Below are 1109 nucleotides of genomic sequence, written 5' to 3' on the forward strand. Positions count from 1 at the left end.
CGTACACAACATTAAATAGTAAAAAGAATTTTTTTATAAGTTTATTATAAAAAAAATGGACAATCCGCAGGAAACGATGAAAAATTTTATTATTTTTCTAGGATCCTCAGAGACTATACGTTATGCTCCTTTATTAAGGATGAAGAGATAGTCCAAATATAACCTAACGGTTATAACAAATTGAATTTCTTACTTCCATTACTAGTAGGAGGTCCAGATATGGCATTCCCAAGACTTAATAATATTTCATTCTGAATGTTACCACCTAGTTTAATATTATTCCTATTTGCTAGTGGAATAGAAAATGGAGCGGGTATTTAACCCTGTGCCCGAGTAGTAAGTAATTACTATGATGATTATCACTATATGCTGGAAACCCCTAAAATATTAATTAAATAGTATGATATACTATGTATTATTAATATTTAAAAGGATAATCAGCAGGAAATCAACATATTTATAATTGTCTTGTTGAGTCCTCAGAGACTACACGTGATACACCTTATAGGTGAAAATATAGTCCAACTTTATATGAAAATATAAATATAAATAGACTATATTTTACTTTAACAGTGAAGGGTAAGTTAGGTAAAAGATCGAAATCTTCCTTTAAACGTCGTCAATATCACTCTTCATCTAATAATGATAATTTATTAGGTCATTATTTAGCAGGGTTGATAGAGGGTGACGGATCTATAATTGTACCTAAAACAATTAGAAATCAAAAAGGTAAGAGAGATATTTTATAGAGACAAATATTTTTTGTTGTTTTTTTTTGTTATTTTTATTACATAAAAATAACAAAAAAAACTAGAAAAAGCGACAGGTCCTTTTGTTAAAAAATATTCTACCCATTCTAATAGTCTACAAAAATTAAATCCACATTGAGTAACAGGTTTCTCCGACGGAGAAGCTTGCTTTAGTGTTGATATATCTAAAGTTAAAGATCATAATTTAGGATGAAAAATTACACCCAATTTCTCAATAGGACTTCATTCTAAAGACTTAGCTTTAATAAAAGAGATACAGTCTTTCTTTAATGGTGCAGGTAAAATTTATTCACTAAATAACTCTAAGGTTGTTTTTTTTCGTATTAAATCTGTTAAAGA

General features: G+C 28.2%; 1 protein-coding gene across 1 annotated transcript; it reads left to right on the plus strand.

The window, feature by feature from the left end:
• Positions 1-262: 262 nt before the first annotated feature.
• K452DRAFT_261118 (uncharacterized protein) lies at positions 263-1050 on the plus strand (the record flags this gene model as incomplete). The annotated part of the gene is made up of 2 exons (XM_033538565.1): positions 263-315; positions 576-1050. Coding segments are annotated over 2 exons (227 nt in total), but the record flags the coding sequence as incomplete, so codon positions are not given.
• Positions 1051-1109: the final 59 nt, after the last annotated feature.

Source organism: Aplosporella prunicola (genome assembly GCF_010093885.1).
Source record: "Aplosporella prunicola CBS 121167 unplaced genomic scaffold K452scaffold_307, whole genome shotgun sequence".
Classification (NCBI taxonomy): domain Eukaryota; kingdom Fungi; phylum Ascomycota; class Dothideomycetes; order Botryosphaeriales; family Aplosporellaceae; genus Aplosporella; species Aplosporella prunicola.